The sequence below is a fragment of the Lethenteron reissneri genome, chromosome 34 (genome assembly GCF_015708825.2).
Source record: "Lethenteron reissneri isolate LAM-NWPU_2019-01 chromosome 34, ASM1570882v1, whole genome shotgun sequence".
NCBI classification, from domain to species: domain Eukaryota; kingdom Metazoa; phylum Chordata; class Hyperoartia; order Petromyzontiformes; family Petromyzontidae; genus Lethenteron; species Lethenteron reissneri.
The window spans coordinates 6,125,443-6,149,631 of NC_083812.1; the positions used below are offsets into that span (position 1 = coordinate 6,125,443).

The 24,189-nt window shown below is 42.7% G+C and overlaps 1 protein-coding gene across 4 annotated transcripts in view; it reads right to left on the minus strand.

Moving 5' to 3' along the window:
• The window catches only part of LOC133350604 (uncharacterized), a 46,790-nt gene extending 22,601 nt beyond the window's left edge, over positions 1-24,189 (minus strand). For 3 of the 4 annotated variants that reach the window (XM_061565123.1, XM_061565125.1, XM_061565127.1), the window contains exons 1-6: positions 23,975-24,189; positions 22,169-22,227; positions 19,382-19,492; positions 17,906-17,998; positions 8,890-8,974; positions 2,529-2,599 (exon numbers count right to left, since the gene is read on the minus strand). In XM_061565123.1, coding sequence (XP_061421107.1) covers positions 2,529-2,599; positions 8,890-8,974; positions 17,906-17,998; positions 19,382-19,492; positions 22,169-22,227; positions 23,975-24,146 — 591 coding nt within the window. In that variant the 5' untranslated portion in view covers positions 24,147-24,189. The remainder of the gene's footprint in view (positions 1-2,528; positions 2,600-8,889; positions 8,975-17,905; positions 17,999-19,381; positions 19,493-22,168; positions 22,228-23,974) is intronic. The other variant, XM_061565126.1, reaches the window with a different exon arrangement.

A 24,189-nucleotide genomic window follows, 5' to 3' on the forward strand; every position in this document is an offset into this window, starting at 1 on the left:
CAGTCATCGACTTACGAACACAATTAGTTCCTGGGACCAATCCGTAAGTCGGAACACATTAATCGAATGTATTTAAATACCCAAACACACAAGCACTCAGTTCCAGCACGAGGCTGACTCATCACATCTCGCGGAGGATCGCTCAGCTGAACAAAAATCGTGCCGTGGTTCAATTTGCAAGTGAGAGTTCACGTTTTAAGTCGATGTAAAAAAAACGAATATTTCATCGAAACTGGTTCGTAAGTTGGGTGTCCGTAAGTCGGATGTTCGTAAGTAGATGACTGCTTGTAGATTATTCTATCCTTCCCACTTCTCCGCTTCCTGCCTTCGCAAACCCGCTTTGACCAGCGTGGAGAAGTATGGTCAAATAACTCTCAAGACTCACCCAAGCGTGGGGGGACGGAGGGGAGGGGCTCACACAGCAATAGATTGACAAAAGGGTTGCGCATGCAGTTATATACATATATATATGTAATCGCTCAAAGCAACTGACACAACCCCAAAGGTGTGACAACTTACATGCAAGAAGATGATAACATCACAATACCTCTTCTTGGTTCTTTCGGTAAAGTCACGTAGAAGGGAAATAATAAAATAATAAAAATAAAACAATAAAATTATTCTCACGACGTTTCGGCCACAACACAAGCCGGAAAGAGAGCGTCTGAATGTATTTCCGACAGACCTGTTCTTCACCTGAGGACGGCTGCTTGCGTTGTGGCCGAAACGTCGTGAGAATTATTGTATTATGTTTTATTTTTATTATTTTATTATTTCCCTTCTACGTGACTTTACTGAAAGAACCAAGAAGATGAATCCCTGCAGTCACAAAAGCTTTAAATCGAAATCACAATACCTGTTTTAACATCCGAGTCATGCCAATTGACATCCGTGCTTCCCTTGAGCCCTCGTCTATGTAAAGTTTGTTATTTTAAAAGGTGGCTGGATAAGAACAAGTTATGCTGCTACAGTTAGTCCAATGATTGCTTTTCTGAAAATATGCATATTTGTTTCGGATTCAGTACTCGTGACAGCCTTTCTATATACGGCCAGGACAGACACACCGAAGTACTGTACATGTATGTATATAGCAAACAAAGTTCGGTCTTCAACATCCAATTTACGAAAGACAACAAGCTTTGTTAAGGTGAGAGGTACATACAGAGTTAGATCCAAACATATTCTTAGGTTTTTTCGGTAAAGTCACGTAGGTAAAAAATTTAAATGAATAAAAGTAAAATAAAAATAAAATAAAAATCACGACGTTTCGGAGGCAACACAAGCTTCCGTCTTCAGGTGGAACCGTCACAGCACGATAGCTGTATCAAGTGAGAGAAATTCCAAGAAAACAGTCCTTGTATATATACTGGTTGAGGGTGGGAGGAGCCAAGGTAGGCCCTGAAGACGGAAGCTTGTGTTGCCTCCGAAACGTCGTGATTTTTATTTTATTTTTTTATTTTACTTTTATTCATTTAAATTTTTTACCTACGTGACTTTATCGAAAAAACCTAAGAATATGAATCCTTGCAGTCACGAAAGCTTCAAATCTAGAATTAGATCCAAACAGCTAAAGAAAGCCTGGTAATTTGATGTCCTAGGAGAAAATGCGCAAACCGACAAGGCACCCAGTTGCTGTGTTAATATCCAATACACGTACAGCCTTCTTGTCTGCTGTCAGATAAGGGCTTCCCTATGCCAGTTGTGGAGGTTGTTTGTCCATATTTCACCATGCCTGTTTGTGCGGGTTGGTGAACGGTGTGACGCATAGGCACGGGAGCATAGAAGCACGGTACAACAATGGATGCTGCTGCACCGCCCTCTGCTGCCCGTCATGTAGCATCGCAGCCGCTTGCACAACAACGTGACAAGTGGCGCGGTGGCCCATCCAGGCGCCATCCAGGCCCAACCTGGCTTAGCTTCCAAGCTCTGATGAGATCAGGTGCATTCTGGGTGCTCATATAAAAGGTAGAAGTGCGGCCCTGCAATTACTCACGCAGCTTCTGGATATAAGGGACTCTACTCAAGGGTATATTTGGCCTCCTGTTCCACACCGGTTGGGCCACACAACCTGGAAGAGGTGGAAGTACACACGCCTTTACACCACCACACACGCACTGCCGATTAACGGGTTGTGGTCTACCCATTTATACTCCTGGGTGGACAGAGGCAGCGAGGTGTGATAAAGGTGCCCGTTGTTAAATCTGCTGTGCCGGGAGATTGAACCGGTAAACTCTGGATTGCAGGTCCACTGTGCTGACCATTGCACTGTGGCAGCTTTCCGCGTGCACTTCAGTCGGCACTTAAAAAAGAGGCACTGCGTCAAAAGGACAAACAGAAGGAATGACTGCTGCAGAGTGTAGGGCTTGCATACAAATAACTACCATAATTAAATTGAAAAAAAAAAACAGCAGTGATCTATACAAGGGAACATTCAGTCCTCTGTTATGTTCTATCTGTATGTGTACAAGGAACAAATGTATTATGGCTTGAGATTTTAAGCCCTCCGTGTTAATGCGGCATAGACTTACGTGGCTTCTAACCAACTGCAGTTTCTCTGTGTCCTTCTGCAAATGTCTTGTAACATCCAGGCCAATTTGCTCTGAAATCACATACAAAATACATTACAGAACACAATATTAATCTTGAAATTAAAGATCATGACATGCCTCTAATATGTGCAAAACACATCTTTTGATATAAAATGCAAAGATTAAGGTGGTGCTGTTTCTTTGATAGCGCACCGTACAAGCAACTTTTATTTTTATATATTTTAAGCGGTTATTAGGAATTCATCGCGTCAATGATTAATTCAAATAAAATTAATATATTGATGAAATTAATATACAATTCTCATGTATAAGTAACTATAATAATACATGAATAACTACTTGAAAAAATAGGCTTCAATTAATTATAATGCATGTTCATTTAAACAAGCGGTAGCAGTGCTGCTATGCATTTAGCTGTTTGCCTTGAGAGGTGAAAGATTTACGGAAACAAACAAACAAACATAATTGGCCAAATAATGCTTTCATGTACACGAGAAAACACTGTGAATACATTGAGAGAACGTCGCGAATCAAGCTTAAAACATCTATTTGCATTTTTATAGACAGAGCACTAAGCTGGGACAAACGAGGTCAAGGGTTAGAATTTGGGCAGCCACCGAGTGACGATGTACGTTTTTTTTGTTGAACTTCTTTCGCACCGTACGTAGATAGCCATGCTAATCGGATGTGCGGACTAAACTGGGTTCTTAAGTACAGCGAGTTGGTGGTCTCACCCTGGCCACTATTGATTGTACAAAAATAAAACCCCATTATGTTAAGTGTGAGTTTTCAATTAATTTGGCTAAATTCTAGCTGTGAGCCTTAAAACTTTTTTTTTATTGGCATGCAACAACCCGTATATTTGCAGGGCATTAGAATGCATGCCCTTCGTGCGGATACAAATTTAGTTTAAACGACTCCAGAACTAGCTCTATGACGTAATCTTTCAGGGGTATCCTCTGACGGAGTGTGATGCACTGATATCTGCCGAATTAAGTGATGCCAATAGCACATTTGAAACGTGACTCAACATGAAATCGTTTATAAAGCACGTGTTGTTGTTTTTTCTTATTTCACAAAGTTGGTTCATTATTAGGCACACAAAAAATTGGTACAGCATCGCCCTACGTTTGAAAGACTTGTGTACAGAGTTGACCGTTTTGTCAGTAAAACTAATGTGGAAATGACAACGGGTTTGAAATGAAAATCCTACGCGCAGCCAAATTAATCACACACCACAAAATGTAACCCGCCTCGGAGTATAACAAACAACGTTTAACGGATATTCTAAGTGCACCAAACTGTTGCGGTGGCAGAACACGTGAGCGTGGAACACGCGTGTGCCCGGCACACACGTGTGCAGCCAGCAGTAATGACGTGGACAAAGACTGCTAAAGCTGACACTAAAGGATGCAACATCATTTTTCTCTGGCAGACAAGTCCACAGGCACTAATTGAGTGGAAAAATCTGTCACGGAGACGAATTGTGTTTTTGTCCTCAAGCCATTGCATATTCAAGTTAATGAAATAAGACCACGCCGGGCGCTATAATGGATGACTCTGCTGACATTTCTGGATATGCAGCTCGTACATTAATTTGCAAGGTATAGCTCGTGGATGAAGACATTTGTATCTGCATGACTGCCTAAACAGATAAATAATTGACCGGGCATTAATTCTTGTCAAGGAGACTTCACGTCTGGATTAGTTTAAAAAAAAAACTGCCCGATGGGTTCGCAAGGCGTGAAGCTGTGAAGGCGCTTTCTGTGGCGATCGTCTTTTAATTGTACAACAGCTACAAGCGGGCGCACGAGAGAACAGCAACACAACCTCGTAAATGGAGCGGTATTTACATAGTGGTTAGCATTTGTAAATCACTTAACGTTACAGCCAATGGATTTGATTCAGTGCTGATATCCTGACCCCGGTGCCCAATCTAATTCATCTCGTAAAGTCTGATTAAGACGAATCTGATCATTTAACCGACCAACACTTCATTCATCATTTAAAGAAAGCGGTGTTGCTCCAACCAAAAAAAACATTACCTTGCAATGAACAAACAATGACCATGCAACATGATTTTGAACGGAAACACAGCTTTCGTTTTATCATCCACATTCAAAGATACTGTTTATATGCAAAAGCAGAACACGTTAACACTCTGAGCAATGTCTAAATACAATGTGAAAGTTCAAGTGTTAATCGTGTTATGACTATATTTTAATTGGAATTGGCCGTATCATTTTAATTATGTAAAATAATTGACGTAAAAATGAAAATCACTCATTGCAATTTCACAAACGTAATGAACCTTTTTCAGAATCCGTGTAAAGGTTTACAACAGCCCGAGGGTAGATTGGCGTTAGCCTTTGGGTTTTCCTAGGGAAAAAAAATACGCTCGGATATTACCAAAATGTAAAGTAACTGAATATACAAATAAAGTGAGCATATGAGCTCAGTGAAATGCATTTTAAACTAAGTAATTTTCTTTCCCCGATTAAGCCACGGAGAGTCTTCAATAAATCATATTTTACTGCTGGGCGGCATAATGAAAAAAACACTCGGGGAATAAAAAAAATAAAGCACAATTTCCAAGCCTTAGTGTTGTAATCAAGACAAATCACGTATACATTAATAATGTGACCTTGACAAAAGCCCTTAAGAACACAATAAATAAGGATCATTCCCTTGGACTATATGAATACCTGTGAATGTGTTATGTTATGCACACAAATATATATCTGTGCATTTACATCAAATGTAAGCCTTGTTTATTGATAAACATTTTTTGTTTGTTAATAACGAGTACATTTAAAAGCCTTTACATCTCTTCTAAAAAAATGGCATCTAAAACTAATTGCCCTTTTATTTTATAACTTTGTTGAAAATAAATCTAAACTTTTAACTCGAGCGGTATATCTAAACCGACTGAATCTTAATTTTCTAAAACACACACAAACTTGACAGCGCTAGATTTTTTGTCAGATAACAGCTCTGTTAAAATCTTGAGAAATCACACCTGACTTATTAATGAAATTTCCGCAGAAATACAAATCAGGTTTGTTAAAAACCCGTGCAAACACAGGCGAAAACAGATGGGCTTTTTTTCTCTCCCTCATTGTTTCATATTTCATTCCCATATGAAAGCGTTTCACAAATGTCCACACGTCAGACACGTGGGGTGGATGGCTGCGTGGATTGTTGGAGTGTATCATGGTGATATATCACTCAAGGCCACAACACATGAATTACTTACAAACTAGAACACAGACGAACGACACGTTATGGATGAATACATGCCCAATGAAATGATGCGCCATTCGACCATTAAGCATCGTTTATCATCTTGTCTATAACGGCATTCCACAATCACCGTGGTCTATAATGCGCGATACTATGCAAACTCACGTTATGCCCTTCCCTAGCAATGTACAATTAGAAATAACTGCTATTTATTTGTGCAAGACGCATATCAAGTTGGTGACAAGCGATCGACGTTCAAATATCACTGTGTTTATACGTTGAATGGAAATACAACTATTCCATGCTTGAAAAGGAGAATGAACACGTTCAATGCGTGCATGCATGTGTCTTAGTAATGTCTCACTGACTTCTAAGGAATTTGTTAATTATTGTCAAATGAAAAAAACATTGAAGGATGTCATATTCCTGTTGTGGAAAGTGTTAGCGGTGACTTTCACAGATCCCATGCTTATGAATGCATTTACTATTGTACCTAATTTTGAACTTACATTTTTACCTGTGGTTACATTTGTTTGCAAGTTTTATAAAAGATCAACAGTAAAGCAAATACACACGATTGAAAAACAATTGCAGTCTATCAGATAGTAAAGCAATGACATATACGATAGGGACATGTACAATGTTCACCGATGGCACCTCACAGGGTCGTCAACCTATGATTAAGCCGTCGATAATACTGGTCAACGACAAAAAAACAATTTTTTCTGGCCTGGACTTTTGCAGCTGTTTTAGACTAATTTCAGGGTGCTGATTCCAAATCTGATCTCAGATTTGCTCTATCACATCTCATTTTATGCTATCGGCATACCCCATTTTCATTGATTTTACCCGAAATTAACTCTGTCACTTATGATTGCAAGTTGTTGCGAGTCAGTGACTGCTTTAGTGTTAAAATATGGTGCTGTATTTTTAGGATAGTGTGTTTATAATATCATTTTATGTAGATATCCACATTTATTTAATATTTTTCTTCTGCAGTTTTTATTGAAAATGCAATATTTGATATCTCAAAAACTGATGCCAGATTTGGAATCAGCACCCCAAAATTACCTTAAAACCGTTGGAATACCTTATGCCAGAAAAAGTGTGTTGACCAGTGTAATGTCACCGTTTAGGACTTTCAATTGGCAACGAGCTCTTGTACGAGACGATGAGTCCTGCAATCACTTGTACAATCCACTGCTGGATGAGCCGCCACCTTATGCCGTCACTAGCAGAGTCAGGCAATACAATAAGCAAACATGCTTTTAGCAAGTTGAGTGCAACATCTTCTGTTGGTCACGTGCCTTGAGTCCATTCGTTAATTAATCGAAGGTCAAGAATAGTGACAAAGTGACAGCCATGGAATGGAATATGTCTTAGAGGATGTTCAGCGATAAATTCAGCTTATGAGAGATGATGGTGGCTTGGAGAAGCCCTTTTCCAGCTGTGGATTGATCAAGGCTGATGTTGAGAATGATGATTATTATGCTCTATGTTTATCTATAATTTACCACTCGGACAAAATGAGTTATTTGCGTGTATAAACAGAGATAAAAGGATTGCATCCTCTTGCGCCGCACATAAAAGTGGATGAGTGAATGTCCAAGGTAATTTGACTGAAAAAACTAATGGGCAAATTCACCTGCGATTTTATCAGCTGCACCGCGCACTGGCGATTTAGAAAGTCACACGACAATGCCACATGCCAAAACTGTATTCTCAATGCCACTGGTCACAACGTATATCAAGCGCAGCGTAGACACCGCAGCGTACAGAACACTCAGTGGTGCCACAGTTCTTGTTGATAAGGATTACAGACTCAGCTCTGAGTTGGAGTTATCTTGAAAGCGAGTGCAGAATGAACCAGTGGATGTTGATTAGGCCTGGGGCACCCTGTAGGCTATAACCTGCTGATGACTATTAGGGTTTAGTGCTCACTTAGGCAGAAAGGTACGCAAATGCATATTTCTCCACGACACTTAATGTTATTTAAATCTAATTGATTGTACATCGCTGTGCTGCACAACATTAGCAATCGCAATCAACTTAACCCTCCACAGCAAATCTCACTTTTTTTTCTTCTTTAATGAGCAACATCTCATATTTTCTTTAAAAAATGCATTAAAAGTTACAATGACAGGTGGAAGAAAAAAACACGCAATCTTTTACCAAACATCACTTCTTTTGCTCGCACAGTGAAAATACTTGTGAATTGATGAGGTGTGTTTTCATGCACCTTCAATAATGTAACAATTCATTTAGCTTTTGTCGTTTAAACAAAAAAAAATCCCCGGCGCAGTCAATCTTCACTACGTGCGCGTTCGTTCGCTTCGTCCTCGTCGCATCAAGAATTTACGTGAAACCGTTCCTTAAAACGTTTTTAAAAGACGTCCATAAAGCGGTCAGCTGCGACTCGCTTAGCACGCGTTAATCTATCACGGGCAACACTCCCAATCCGTCTCTGTTAGACCTCATGCGTGGCTCATGGCTCAATTTGCCGTGGAGCACATCGGACGTGCGAGTTATAATTTATTCCTTGTCCTGCTTTGGTCATTCACTGATGCACGGTCAATCCCAGCATCAGTTCCTCAATTCTCATCCAGCTACCTGGTGCCAATGGATCCATAGCAGGCCATTGGTGACAATGCATCACGCTCTCTCCTTCAGACAAGACATCTATGAGCCGACACTCATTTTGATTTTGCAAACACAGAGATTTAGATAAGTAACAGAGGGAGGTGGCCAGATGGACCAGAAGGCAGAGCCCTGATCTGGTTCGAATCTGGGCAACCTCACATTGATTAAACCGGGTTCCCGTGTGTAGTAGGTTGATGATCTCAGCCTGGTCACTAATGACGAAACGACAACCAAATTACATTAAATTTCAAACATTTATGGCAGCTTAGGAATGGAATGCATCCAAGGGGATGTGCACCAGGGACATGGAGCGATGACATCAGTTCAAGGTGCTGCGTGGTTTATCACACCGCAACATCGTGAGAGACGGGGAGGCTTTCATCCAGCAGTGGATTGACCATGACCGATGACGATGATAGTGATAACGAAACCTTCCCACGCATTCCACAGCACGTGCCTGTCTCTGTGCAGGCGAGGCAAGCGATCTCCAACATCCGCGTGCCGCTGTCCAACCGCACCGTGTTCTCAATCAGCTGGACTTTCTGCGGGAATGTGTTGGGCAGGCAGGACAGTCAACGTGTAGACGGATACTGAGATGGGCAGGGTAACAAGGTGGGGGGGCTGACACAGCAAGGCAGGACAAAGTGAATGGTACACAGTGAGACGGCATGGCAGATATGCTAATTGCACGCTAATTTGTCCACGTCAATCAAACCGCGGGATGAGGGCATCCTCACACCGCCCAGGGGTGCTGCGCTGGCGAGATGTTAACTCCCTCGCCTGGTATGCAGGTCACAGGTTCAATCCCGACACTGACGCCGGCTGTATATTTGAAATGTTGTAAATGCTCCCCGTGGCTGCGTAGATATTTATCTGGGTCCTCCGAGTTTTTCCCCCTCCACATTTAGAAACGTGTGTTCAGAGTATTTGGCTACTATAAATGTCCACGTGATAAACCACGTCGTTGAGCTATCATTTGTGGCCAGGTCGCTTATGAAAAAAGAGCTATGTAGCTCAGTGGACCTTACCTGGTAATATAAAAAAATAGTTTTAGTTCATAGATCATACCTTACCGTGCTAGTTAGTAAATTGGGGAGCATAGATGCTGGAGCACAGTACAACAAAGGATATTGATGCACTGCCCTCTGCTGACAATGTGGCCCCACAGCAGCCCACAACTTTTGTTTACATCGTGGTCACCCATCCAAAACACTATCCAGGCTCAACTCTACTTAGCTTCTAATGTCGAACGCGATCAAGCACATTTCAGATGATTTGGTCATAGGCTCTGACGAATCAATGCCGAGATGGCCAAAACACATTTATATTTTGTTGTGAGTTTTGACGTGTAGACCAGGAAAAAAACAGGGTAAAGAGTAGATGTATAAATGTATATATACTGAACTTCTTTCGCATCGTGCGTAGCCAACGAGATGTGATGATAATTCATCACTTAACCGATTTACATTTTTTTTTTTATTAAGCTCACCATACATTCAGCGAATTATTTAAGGAGTTCATTATTTTTGATGCATGCAAATTTTGTGCAAAGAGTTTTCCTTTTAAGTCCGCGTCTGGGATGAGCATCGCGGAACAACGGAGCAGCGGACGAAACAAACGAGGCAGGCGGTGCGAATGCGGCAGTGCACAGAGTGCCGAGAGAGATAGCTGCGAGCGAGAGAAGATGGACAGCAGAAATGAGGCAGCGACAATAAAATTAATACATTTATCGAATAAAAAAAATCGTGACCCTCCCCCCCCCCCGGAATAATGTCAAGTCGTCGAATCGTGTCAAGGGGTGAAGGGGGGAGGCTAATCATTACGGTGCCTAATGAACGATCAGGAGAACAATTCTTTTTTTTAAGCACTATTAAACTGCCGTTACATTTCATAATGGGATTCTCTCTGCCGACGAAGCCGCCGCATTCTTTGTTCACAACTTAACAATCGCCGGAAGGGCAAGAATAAGCAGTGGCGCAAAATAAACTTTTCTTAAAACTATTCCTGCACGGATAGCTCACAAGTTTTTTTCACTTTTTTGTGGCAAGGAGTTTGATTTCATATTTCACGTCAGCACCCCAAAAAAAAGCTGCATTGAAAACCTGCAAGCTTAGCATGAATGCATTGCTATTAAATCGCACACAAATGCTTCGCCATTGCGCATAGATTAAGTCACCGAATGAATAACGCGCATTTTTTAAGGCAGGAAAGCTGTGACCCACCCTTAACAGGGCTGTTGCCTTGCACCACTAACCAGAGGTGGGACAAAGTCATTGTTATGCAAGTCCAAGTCGAGTCTGAAGTCATCAAATTCATGACTCGAGTCTGACTCGAGTCCAAGTCACATGACTCGAGTCCACACCTCAGAGGTGGGACAAAGTCATTGTTATGCAAGTCCAAGTCGAGTCTGAAGTCATCAAATTCATGACTCGAGTCTGACTCGAGTCCAAGTCACATGACTCGAGTCCACACCTCTGCCACTAACTACTGTGGGCAAGAGGTCTCATCGTGAGCGGTTAATGTAGCTCTGCCGGTAGCTGCTCCAGCCTGTTCTCAGCACTTCACCGGCGTCAAAATGGTGCACGGGAGGCCAGATTTCCTGCAGTAACTTGCGCTAACGATGCTCCACAACTGTGCCTTCACAAAGTGGAGTGTTAACAATGCTTTCAAGCTCAGACCGCACGAAGCCAAAACGCTAACCTCGCTTCGGGGGGCAGATGTCGTGGGCTAATGAGCCCCTGTGGAGTTTATTGATAAAAAAAAACCTATTGACAGAAATGCATTTCATTTAGGATTTTTTACATTGCGTATAAATAGGCTGGGAATGGCTGGTTATTATTCCTGCCTTCAAAGGCGGCGTGATTGCAGGGAATCATTATGACCTAAAATAGCGAGCGGCCTAATCCCTGGCGGTATAGAGGTGGAGGCTGGCCGGCTGATCTCCAGGGCCTCCCGGCCGCGATTTATGCAGGAGAAAGACTTCAAAGCACGCGTCCGTCGATGACACATTCGGTGGGCGAGCGCACTGGTCGATGGAAGGGCAACGGGACCCATGCATTGGCGTGGCGGGGATTGACAGCGCTGCTTTGTACAGCCTCCCCATTCCGCTTTCAATTACATCTCTGGAATCTGTGCAGCGCTAATCTGTCAAGCACTTTTAACAGTCGATACGGCGCCACATACCACAGCACACAGTGCTACAGGCCACTAAAGAAAACAAATATTGTGTTGTAATTCACTTGCCATGCAGTAAATTAAATAGAAGCGCAAAAATACTATACACTGTATCCAGATATCACGTAATAAACGTAAGTGATGCCTAATCGATGGGCAAAATACTGTTCTCCTGAGCTTGTACATTTACCAGTTTCTCGATTGCTGAACTAGCTGATGATCACATATGGGTGTGATCAACGACAGTGAGCTGTGACGGCCTAACTACTCAGGCTAGAGTGACACTCACAGATAAGGGTCAGGGCCTTAATGACCTTGCGAAGCATTGTTAAGTTTGACGACTTTTTTGGCACGGAGACATTCCGCCCCCTCTCGCCCCCCCCCAAAACAATGACGTGGCACACTGCTCCAGTAAAGGTCACGCACCGCACCACGGCTAACGCACGCACCTGGCTAGTGTAGCACAGCTGGTGCAGAATTATTATCGATTCTAGATTTGAAGCTTTAGTGACTGCAAGGATTCATATTCTTAGGTTTTTTCGGTAAAGTCACGTAGGTAAAAAAATAAAATTAAAATTAATAAAAGTTAAACGGAAGCTTGTGTTGCCTCCGAAACGTCGTGATTTTTATTTTATTTTACTTTTATAAATTTTAATGTTTTACCTACGTGACTTTACCGAAAAAACCTAAGAATATAATTATTATCGATTCATTGCCTTCCCCCCCCATAGCATTTACTTGAACCTCAGCATTTTACCAGACTCATGTGAATGCCTGTAGATTAATCTCAGCCAATGCCACCCGTCTTAGACTGTCAACACCCCCCCCCCCCACTTACCACAATTCCTCTACCAGTCTGTTTCAAGATCCCACACAATTAAAGATCCCACGCGATTAAACCAATTGGGAGATGCTTATGTTATTGTCTTCTTACCATATTCGATATTACCCAAGTAATGTGTTCTAATTTAACACAGCTTTGTACACATGACCTCTGAGTTGTATTCTTAGGTTTTTTCGGTAAAGTCACGTGGGTAAAAAACATTAAAAAGTAAAATAAAATCACGACGTTTATTTTATTTTATTTTACTTTTTAATGTTTTTTACCTACGTGACTTTACCGAAAAAACCTAAGAATATGAATCATTGCAGTCACGAAAGCTTCAAATCTAGAACCTCTGAGTTGGTTATGTTTTAGGGTCGCACTAGGTAAATAACCGATGCATTTCTTCACTTGTTGGCCCAGTTCCCACTTTAAGCACACCACTTAGAATGCAGATAGCATCTTGTTTACTTACCTGGCCCAGAACATTTACATTAATTGAGAGAGTGTCCCACTAGTAACTCGAGACCATTTGGGAAGTTCCACAAATTCGAATGCAGACTTCAGACACTTTAAAGAGGTAGGTAATCATTAGTATAATCGTTAAGTGGCTTTTTGCTTGGGCTTGTCAACCAATTAGGACTGTGATTCCAATAGTAATAACGTGTCCACCTCTATTTATTAGGGAGAAATACTCTCAATTGCAGCGTTGTCCGATGTACCAAGACAAACTGACGTTTTCATTCATACTACAAAAGCGATTGTATATTCAGTTCAAGTATATAAAGCCATTGGACTTATTTCTACAAATAAGCCATACTTTCTAAAACTAAAATTGCCTATAGAATGATACCTCATGTATTATCAGGATGTATTAATGGGAAGACGTTGGACTGTGAGTTTGTCTAATTTATAGAACCCAGCCTCTTGATAATTATAGTTGGTTCCTTTACTCAGTTAAATACAATTAACCGTTGAGCAACATGGCATATTTAATCTTGCAGACGAATTTCACCACTAGTCCAGCGGCTGTGAGAGAAGAAATAGATAGGGTTACATGGCAATTTATTTTCAATTATTTACAATCCTTGGTCAATCCATTGCTGGAGGAAGGCCTCCCCAACTTATGTCATTCTTCGTGGGGGTTTCTCTGACGAAGCTCCAGTGTGGGTTGGTCAAGGATGGAAGGAGAGCTATTGAACAGCAATTCAGACACCCACCACTCGCCACTGATGTTAGCCGAAGTTGCCGGGCTCATAGTGCGTTGCTTGAACCACCGCATCACCGCTCCCGTCGGAACTAGAAGTTGTGAATATTAATTTACAAACTACCAAATGACAGTCCACATTGCAACTGGCATTGTCAGTATGCTGTGTGTCGACAAGCCAAGTTTGGGGTTTTAAACCTTATGCCAAAGGAATTAAGTGTTTTTGTAATCTATTTCCCCTAGTGATGCTACACACGACTTTAGCTACAATGCAGGTCGTGAATAATTGAACTGTAATGCAGGTCGTGAATAATTGAACTGTAAGTTGCAAATATGGAGGAAAAAGACCCACGACGCCTTGTTGTGTTATAAAATTAGTAGCAGCCCCATGCTTTGTGTATTTGATGTTAAAAAGTCTATGCTCAGAAAACAAACTATGAAGTGCATGTTTAGACAAACAGGCACACATCACGTCACTTGTTTAATTCATCATTACTGCTTTCCAAAGTAGCATTGTAAATGTACTATCGGGGCAAATAACCCATAACAAGACATAACATTAATTGCAAAGACATAACATTTACCATGAATATAAAACATTCAAATCTGCGCAAAACACATTATGGATAAAAAATATAACCTTCAAAATATGCTTTCTTCGGGTGCCAAAATATTTTTCACGACAAAAAATGTTTTCAAGGATTTCGAAATACCAGAAGAGAAAAAAAATACACGAGTCAACTGAGTTTAAGAATAATAATGACTCATGTTGCATACACAGGTTTTACTGGGAGTGTTAGGATTCAAGTTCGAGAGTTGCTCAACCTATGGCACGCATATCCGAAGTGGAATGCCATCCTTCAGGTGCCGCAAAACATTGTTGCTTCTCACAATCCAATACCGAGCAAAGCCACGTACAGTACACTGCATATTCGACCGTCGCATATCTGCCCTCATCGATTAACTGCCTATACCCAGTACAGTATTTGTGCATGGTGTCATTTGCTATAAATGTTCACAAATCTGACCTTTCGACACACCGGCCTACACCTCTATTCCCAGCGAGTCGGATGCGCGACATTGCTCATGCCACAGTAATCGTGTGGGTGATTGTTTTTAATAGAGTTTGATAACCTGCTGATAAAACATGTCAACCAAGAGTTGTCCAGTCCTTCTCTCTTGAACGTGCGGCAAAAGCACAAAAAAATTGTAAATGTTGTGGTTTCACGCTTCAACACACCGGTGGGCTAAAGCAGTTAACTATTTGTCTTTTGTCCTACGTGACACTTTTTTACTGATTGGCCGTGTCGGGTGGTGGAGGGTTACGACACATTTATAAATAACGCGATCTAAACCCAAAAACGTTGATTATGAATAATATTGGTCGCGAAAGCCTACGTGTTAAACTCACAATGAATGTTCTCTAATCATAGCAAAAATGCGCTATCCAGAACTCCATGAGCATCGTGGGGAGAAATCCACAGATATTAATGTTTAATACTAGGTGGTTTTAGTCATTTCATTACATTTATAAATTCAAACATTCCAATGAATTTCTCAAACACTGGGTTAACGAAAAGTGACACGGTGGGAAATAACTTTGCGGGGCTCAAGATAGCAAGTGGTGCATAATCTTGTTGTGAACAGCGCAGGGAATTAGAATGGAACAAGTCATTACATTGCATTCTATCATCGGATAATCTGTGTCTAGAATTTTTTTTAGCAGGGCCTCTGCACAGCTTTCTTTTCTTTGACAATATTAAGCTGAACACACGGCACTGGCTGGGTTGAATTTATTGGCACGTACTGTGTAAGTGTGTAGCAGAAAAATGAAGTAAATTATGTCCTGATGGAAGGATTGCCACCTCTAAGGCACAAAATAATCATGCCATTTCACGGGAAGAAGATTTCACAAGACCGAAAGAGGGGAGAACTTCATATAGTAAATACATTGGCTTGAGTTGTATATTAATTATTATGCAACCGAAAAAAAAATCAGGACTCTTAACGTGACTCAAACACAGAGGACGATCCAATGAAAACCAGGACAGGTGGCAACCCCAGCTGATGAAATTACCAACATTTTCACAATCTAAGCAAAAGAAAGCATTTTCCTTGGTCCCAACCTTTTCTCCAGATGTTATTTGTTAATTAGAGGTCCCAGCATGACTTCCAAAAACATGTTAATTGATGCATTATGTAGGAAAGTCAAATGTACTACTGGGGCCTATGCACACTATCACGCCTCACTGAATCGTTCACGGTGCTGTGGGTCTTGAGTCATATATTTGCATTGTACAAATTAATTTAAAAATAAACACCTGCAATGAAAATGAATCCATGAGTAAAACTTAATTCCCTTTGCAGTTCTAATCCAATATTGTTAATATAGAACAGAGTAGTGTTTTGTTTGTTGAAAAAAATTGGGAGCTTTGGGAAATGTTTGACTCTTTCATGAACCAGCCACTGCCAAACGCTGAGAAAGTGAAGTTAAGTAAACTGATCATCCCCATGCGCACGTGTCTGGAAATGTTCCAAATGATGGAAAAATGTGTTGTAAGATGCCATAGACGCTAACAACATCAGTATCATTTTATTTTAGGTGAGATGATTTTAGTAAATTTCATCAGTTGCAGAAATGGAACAACAAAATCAACTCGTGTTCATGTGCCAGGTGGATTATTACATGGCAGGACTGCGAGAGCTCATGGATGTTGAACTTCCTTCGCACCGTACGTAGACTACCGTGCTAATCGGCTTAGGAATGGATGCCTTCATCCAGCAGTGGATTGATCATGGCTGATGATGAAGATTAGAGTTGTTCTCCACTTATAACGCTTTATTGTCTTTCCCAGGCACATCCAATTAGCACGGTTGGCTACGTACGGTGTGAAAGAAGTGCATCATACATACATACATTTGGGCCAGGTACATTGATGAACTGCCCCCATCTTCGAAAGGTGATCCAACAACCCCATCACATGGCGGCGGAGCGCGATAGCCATTCGTTGTGGACTGCACGTGACGCTCGTGCCACCGCAGGCAAGGTGAACTCCATCTCTCAAGAAGGTCAACGAATTCGTCAATAACACCGTGGCGGCTTTAAAAGGAAAAGATAAATAATAGATGACATTTTTGGGCAAAGGCCATTTTTTTTAATGGCACGTAAAATCCTCTTTGTGTGTTGTGAAGAAGGGCCATTGCTTGAAACGTCGCCGATTATATATTGTGTCCTATTATGGCCCCCCCAGTGCTATTGACGATCGTATCGAGGCTTGCTTTTGTTTGTTTATCAGTATTTGTGTTGTCTATGCTGGGTACCAAGTCGCTCCTGCAGTTTGGATATTCCCTTCCACCTGCCCACCGTGCTGTCGACTGCCTGCCAGACTCATTGCTGCCTTCCTTTATAAACAGTAAAAAAAAAACTTATAAGAAAACAATTGTGTATACATGACTCTCCTTATATATACGATCTCCTTGATATGCGTTTGCATTTACATTGCGACCCACATGCTACTTAAACCCAAATTGTATGGTGGCATGTATTGATTGTACTATGACCGTTACTCGGGCATTTGTGCAGCCCTTGTGTCAATCCACTGCTGGATGAGGGGGGCCCTCCCCCACGCAGCGAACGTCATGGGGGTTATTTGACCATACTTCACCACGCAAGTCGGTGGAGGGGGGGGTGGTCGGTGAAGGCAGGGAGTAAGAGATGTGTGAGCACAGATATACAGTACAACAATGGATTCAGCTCTAATAAAATGTAAACTCTTTTTTCCTAAGCGACCTGGCCACAAATGATAGCTCAAGGAAGTGGCTTATCACGTGGAAATGCATAACAGCCAAATACTCTAAAATGTGGGGGGGGGGGGGGGGGAACCGGAGGACCCAGAGAAAATGTTCACGCCACCACCGGGAGAGACACGCAAATTCCAAATCCACAACATGCGTCGGGATTTGGATCGAACACACGACCTCCCGCAAACCAGACGACGTGGTGAACATCTCACCACCGTGGCGCCACTAATGACCCTCTGCTGCACGCCCCACAACCATCTCCGAACAATCTGACATATGTGGTGGCCACCCACCCATCCATCCGCGCCAGCACGATCCAGCAGCCTCCCATCCCGCTCCAAGCTTTGGAGCTCTGGCGAGATCAGAGGGCATTCCCTGGCGATGTTCTCGCTTAAGCTGCGGCCTCAGTGACCGAACATGGAACCCACAATACACGCGGCAGACAGCGCAGTGGACGCGTGGACTTACCAGATCTTCCGACAGGTTGGCCTCCTCTGCACCTTCCTCCAGAACTTCATTCCATGGACTCACTACGTCCCTGTAGGAGATCCGGGCCCGCCACTGCCGACCACGGACACAGCCGTGAACATACGATGTGCTGTGTTATTGCGCCCTCTCCTGGTCAATTGTTACTCTTAGGTTTTTTTCGGTAAAGTCACGTAGGTAAAACATATATAATTAAAATTAAATTAATATTTTATTTCTATTATTACTTTTATTAATTTTAATTTTATTTTTTTACCTACGTGACTTTACCGAAAAAACCTAAGAGTATGAATCCTTGCAGTCACAAAAGCTTCAAATCTAGAATGGTCAATTGTTATAAGGCAGTGTGGCCGTATTGGGAAACCAATGAACTTCTTGCACGTACTTGGTAACAAACAAAAAAGTTGTAGTCCATCGGTCTAATTATTGGCTTCCCACACCAGCATTATCAAGCAGCTTTTTCAATTCAAGCAAACTTGGTTTCGACCTACTGGATCCCATCAGCAGAGTAGTCAGGATTGGTAAATAAAAGCTCGCCGAGTTACCGTATGTGAGTTTTAACACGTAGTCGGATTTCGCAACCAATATAATCAATCCATAATAGAGGTTTTTGGGTTAGATCGCGTAAATATCTAACCCAGAAACATCGACACGACACACAAACGACGAGACTCCATTCCTCTAAACTACGGGGGCCCCATTCAACCCACAATGTCCCACGCCATAAATACCACGCAGCAACGCATGTAACGAGTTGGTGTTTCATGTTTGTGTTTTGAAAGCAAAAACATGTTTTAAACGCTTGATAACACGTGCACTGTGTCAAAGCAGAATGTGGTATTTCTGAAGGGTCGATGCATTTGAGTGTCTGTCTTTGACACTGGACATCATTGTCACAGGGGTGGGTGGCATGGGCCCTGGTGAAATGATTTCAATGGGGCCCCCCAATCCAATTGCCCATCCCCCTCCTCATTTTGGAGCCTGGTACCTGTGCCTCTGTGGCCTCTGTGGCCTCTGGGCCCCGATGCAGTAGCACTGTCTGCGCACTTCTAAAAGTATCGCCCCTGATTGCTATGTCGTCTACCCACAGTTGAAATCAATGGGAATCTCATTCAGTTCACTATATGGTGGGCACGCAAGCCGTAGTGTAACGTCTTGGAATGTGATGAGATACTATAAAAATCCGTTTAAAATCAACATCAATACGAGTGTACTGCTCATACACTATACTCTAATTAACGCTTAAGACTCGTATTGTAAAAGTAATTAGCGCAAGCCAATCCATGCACATAGCATGTATGTTGAACTTTTTTCTCATGTATGAATGTTCAAATTCTTTCGCATCGTACGTAGCCAACACGTGCTAGTCGGAGGTGCATATGTGAACGACATAGCTCCCAGCTTCGCTCGTGCGCAACACGCAGCGACGCTGATGGACTCGTGGAGGACGTTGCTCACGTAGTCCTTCTGTAGCTGAGTGACAGCCTCTCCTTTGGTCTTCACGAGCTCCTGGTGACGTTTTCGTCGCTTTGCGTCCATCTCCCACCCAGCCAGCTCCAGCTGCTCCAGCTGTCCAGAGTATGTCACGAACACAATGGGGAAAAAAATACAAAACAATGCAAAAAATACAAAACAATGCAAAAGCTCCAATGGCTCCGGTCGTTGAACGAAAATATTATAAGTTCTCGCTCATTATGCACAAGTCCTTGCCGCAAATGAACCACGATACCTTGCTGACCTCGATATTTTGCTGTCTTTGCTTGGATTTTCTGTTTGCACTCAGTCACATATTCACTTTAAGATGTTTTTTTGTTCATGTTTTTGTTTGTTGCGGTTGCACCCGATTCAAGAGCCGAATGGCTCACAGGGCTATACCTAATAAATGAACTTGAACTTGAACAAGGAGCGTAAAGCCACCACGCGAACTCCGGTCAACCTCGCGGTGGCTTTTGGCGAGCCATCGAACAAATACGGTCACCGCATCGCGCGCTTTCAGATGCGCTTATGCGGCCGTTTGGAACGCTCTTCATTCCGATAGTAAATCTAGATCGAAAACTGAATTGTTTAGAACTGATTTTTGTGTTTCGTTTGTTGTCCTTCCACCGCACCTCCGATTAGCACGATTGGCTGCGTACGGCGCGAAACAAATCTTAAACATACATAGGTCGGCGACAACTGATCCACTGCCTGCCCGCCTTCCTCTCAATGTTTCCGATTGCAGAGTGCGGATAGCAAGCCGGATGAAAGTGCGCAGATGAAAGGGAGAGGAGGAAGATAGCTCAACTACATATTTTTCTCCAAAATATGTGTCCTTCACTAATCCAGGCACGATAACAGCACTTGTGTGACGTTTTCAACAAGGTCACTCAGCATAGCTCCTGGAGCAGATGGCAAAAAAAAACGAGCACACGCATTTTTCTTCCCCACCAGAAACTCGAACAGCAATGCACCAAGGGAGCCTTCGTTTAGCTGGAGGAGCTGACAGTGCAATGACATGTGTGCACGAAAACGTGAACACTTTAACACCCACGCGCATGTACTCCGTCGGGTGCGAAACATTGGTGTGCGGCGCAAATGTCCAACCGAACAGCTTTCATTAACATTGCCTTGTAGCAGAAAAAAATATTGGACTAATGGTTGAAACAGTAGCCTATTCAACATGATGCGGTGAGTGTGATTGTGAACATGCACATCTACATTTCAATGCAGATGAACATCTTCATTGTCCATGTAACGGATATGTGGATATGGAAATCTTGTGGATGGAATATTTCAGTACGGTACAGTACTTAAATACTGTAATTTATAAAATCAATGGGCAATGTCGTACACAGCAACAGACCCAGTGTTGAATTTTGCATTTTGTATAGCTTCAGTTTCAGTTTTTGTTTCAGTTTCATTTATTTGGTATAGCCCTGTGAGCCATTCGGCTCTTGAATCGGGTGCAACCGCAACAAACAAAAAGCAAAAACATGAACAAGAAAACATCTTAAAGTAGCTATGGTACAAATCCCCACAACTTGACATGCTGTGGGGACGCCTTCACCCAGCAGTAGATTGAGAGAGGGGCTGGACATTTTTATACATACGAGACATTAAATCAACAACAAAGAACCCACAATGCCATTGTCCAACAGGAAACACTGGTGACAAGTGCGACACCCCTCCCCCCCCTCATAAAACGTGGTACACAACACATTCCTGCGGAGGGAGCTGGTAGGAACGTTGGGTTGCTCGGTCAATGGCCAGGATCAACGGCGGCGTGGTGTATTCCGGAAATATGCCCGACTGTGAGGGTGGGCACAAGCCGGCGTGAGTAGGTTAAACGTTGAGTTTTATAAGGGCACCACGGGGTGAACAGCCCCTCCCCACCCAGCCCCACCCTTCCCACCCCCCACCCAGCCCCACCTTCCCCACCCAGCCCCTCCCCACCCTCCCCACCCAGCCCCTCCCCACCCTCCCTTCTCCACCCAGCCCCACCCCTCCCATTTTTGAATGCACGACGGACGGACACAATAATCCCCTGTGGGCTGGTGGAACCAGGAGGTTCCTACCAGTATTAACATTCTCAAAAAGCAGCACCGCGTATTTTTCTCAACAACAACAACAAACAACAACAACAAACAACAACAGGGCACGAGGAGTACTCCGGCGATAATGGAGCAACGCACTTATGAAGAGCATTTGCATTTGCTGTACCTTTCTGATCTCTCCTATTTATAACTGAGCAGAAGTGGAATAGATGTATGTATGGCACGAGGTGAATTGTAACATGGCCTACTGTAGTAGCCACGTTATATCGCCATTGCCTGGCCTTGTAAGCGGTAAAGAGGGACATGGGAAGGTCCATGTTTTTGCTCGATAAAATGCCTACGACAACAGGGAGCAGGGCTTTCTTTTTCAGTGTTTAGTGGCTGATATCATTTGGAAGCTCTTAAAAGCAAGGGCATCAACGCACATTGTGAAATGGAAATCACCTATTTCCACTTGATGTCACACTTGAAACATGTGACGCATCGCTATACTTCTTACTCTAAATAAATATGCATAAATATAAAAATGAGGCTTCGCGAACTCTCGTCCTGAGGAGGAAGAGTGGTGAAAATTAAAAGGTAGACTTTAGTAGGATGGGATGATTAATTGTATTTGCATAAAACATTTTGAAACAAAAATCGGTTTCATCTCAAACAGTATGTATATTTTAATTCTGAGCACGATGCTATCATTAAGAAAATGTGGACTCACCAACTCACGAGCATCTCCTATGTCCTTCTCTATGCTTGCAACCAACTCTTCTTTGTCGTCTGTGGCCCAAAACACCAGAGTATCAATAATCAGGTAAACATCGTTAAAAAATAATCAAGTATCATACTCTGAACAATAATTGCTTGTAAAAAAAAACTCACCATGTTAGTCATCCACAGTTACAAAATAAATGTTCCCAATCATCAGCTATTATGTAGTAGGTGGGTCGACCAGTGGTGTAGTGGGGTAGTTAGAATCTTGGCAAATTGGGTTTGATCTCTTGCAGTGGCTGATATAAATGGCGAGTGATATTAGAGCATATCTTGGGCCACTTCTTCACCAGCGCACATTAACCAGAACCAGCGCGGAGAAGTATGGTATGGTCAAACATTTCTTTGCAATCTGTGACCTCATTGGCAATACCACAGCCCAGGAAGATGTCGAGTTAATTAAAAAAAACACGGATGTGGGCGCTCATGCCAGATACGTTTTGGTTAACAACGGTAAAACATTTTCCCAACATCTGACATTTAAAATAATCACTATTGAAATCAGTCTTCGTCTTACTGTTCTAGTAATGTGACTCAAACTTTTTTTTAATAGGACAACATTTTTAGATATTTAGTCAATCCACTGATGGTTGAAGGCCCTGCTCATGCCATATTGGTCTCTTGACCAGACTTCATCACGCTGATGAGTGCGGAGAGTTGAAAGTTCAGATATCACCCACTACTGATATTAGCTGCGACTAGGAATCGAACCAAGGTCGCTGGGTTTAGAGCGCAGCGCTCAAACCGCTACGTCCACTGCTGCATTGTTACATATAGCAACTTCCAATTCACACATTTCTTGCCTCTATAACATATAGAATCAGGTTTTTTGTTGTCATGATGGCAACCAAATGAGTCATTGTTTTGCTGGATATATATCACGAAAAATCATGAACATTAAAAACAGGAAAGCAGATTAATTGCTCACTGAATCACAATTGATATTTTCTCGGCGTTATTTCATTAATCTTCTCTGTCCATACTTCCCTGCATTGAGTCGCGCAGCATAATCGGGACCTTGTGAGCACGGGTCATTTATCCAAATGACGCCTTGTCACCCGAATCACTCGGAATGAGCCCGATCTCGTCATATCTGGGAAGCTCAGCGGGCCTGAGGCTCCGATGGTGCGCGTATGGGCGAACCACCGTGCACGAGACGCGTGTTGAAAGCTGCTGCTACTGCTGGGGCTACGTTGTCAGCAGGGATGCAGTAGGGCAAATAATAAGTATAACCCGTAAAAACAAAGTTTTTCACTATAAATCCTTTATATGCGTGGCGGCTAGAGTCCTCTCGTCCTCTGGCTTGAGATGGCTGCCACCTATGGGTCAGATGATTGTCTGCCAGCATTAAGCAATTGGTAATAAAAAAAAATTCTTTCTAAACAGTGTAAAATTTTTGAAATTTTTTTTCACGAAAATCAATTGTCACGCACAACGAGTCTGTGTGCAAAATGTCAGCTCGATTGGATCACGGGAAGTGGGTTAAAAAACGACCGAAAGATTTACACGGTCGTAAGCAAGCAAGCAAGCACGCAAGCACGCAAGTAAGCAAGCAAGCGAACTTAATATAAAGGATTTAAAAAATAAGCATTTGTTGTTGTCGTACTATGCTCCCCACTTGTCCCAAACCCACGGTCATCGCTGCGCGTGTGGAGGCTTTCATCCGGTGGTGGATGAGAGGAAGACGGCCGTTGATTGTCAATATTTCGTTGATACGAGTCCGGGGAGGGGTTCGGGGTTTTGAGTGGGCTGTCACCTCGCAGGAGACGCGGCAGAAGAGTCACCCTGCACGCCGCCCCGACCAGCAGAGCGTCCACCTCCTGCAGCAGCAAGTCGGCCAGTTCCATCGTGCTCAACGGTGGCGAAAGTTGAAACGGTCGTGAGCAGTCGGAACGATCTACGTAATGACAATTGTTATTAGAAATCATCGGTTTGGCTTCAAACGGATGATAACGAGCGAGACGCGTGACC